General features: G+C 40.9%; 1 protein-coding gene across 1 annotated transcript; it reads left to right on the top strand.

Moving 5' to 3' along the window:
* Positions 1–4: 4 nt before the first annotated feature.
* LOC116186723 (integumentary mucin A.1-like) lies at positions 5–631 on the top strand (the record flags this gene model as incomplete). The annotated part of the gene is made up of 1 exon (XM_031514894.1): positions 5–631. A coding segment is annotated over one exon (627 nt), but the record flags the coding sequence as incomplete, so codon positions are not given.
* Between the last annotated feature and the right edge of the window lie 4 nt (positions 632–635).

The raw sequence follows: 635 nt of genomic DNA, 5'->3' as shown, positions 1-635 counted from the left end.
TGAAGAAACAACTGTAACTACGACAACGTCGCCAGAAACTACAACTACACCAAGAACTACTACCACAACACCTACGCCAGAAACTACAACGGAAAGCACAACTCCGCCAACAACTACAACTACAGTAATTCCTACCACAACTGAAGAAACGATTGTAACCACGACAACATCGCCAGAAACAACTACAACAACGACAATTACAACAACACCTGTGACAGAAACTACAACAGAAAGTCCAACTGTTCCACTTACTACAACTACTAAAATTCCTACCACAACTGAAGAAACAACAGTAACTACGACAACGTCTCCAGAAACAACAACTACACCAACAACTATTACTACAACTACAGCAAAAATTACTACTACAACATCTACGCCAGAAACTACAACGGAAAGTACAACTATGCCACCCACTACAACTAGTATAGCTCCTACTACAACTACAGAAACAATTATAACCACGCCAACGACACCAGAAACCACAACTACATTAACAATCACTACCACTACACCTCTACCAGAAACTACAATAAAAAGTCCAACTCCGCCAACCACTACAACGACCGTAGTTCCTACCACAACTGAAGAAACAACTGTAACTACGACAACGTCGCCAGAAACTACAACTACAT

The sequence above is a fragment of the Apis dorsata genome, unplaced genomic scaffold (genome assembly GCF_000469605.1).
Source record: "Apis dorsata unplaced genomic scaffold, Apis dorsata 1.3 scaffold_50877, whole genome shotgun sequence".
In the NCBI taxonomy this organism is placed as follows: Eukaryota; Metazoa; Arthropoda; class Insecta; order Hymenoptera; family Apidae; genus Apis; species Apis dorsata.
The sequence above is the reverse complement of the archived record's forward strand: the minus strand, read 5'-3'. Positions and strand labels throughout refer to the sequence as shown.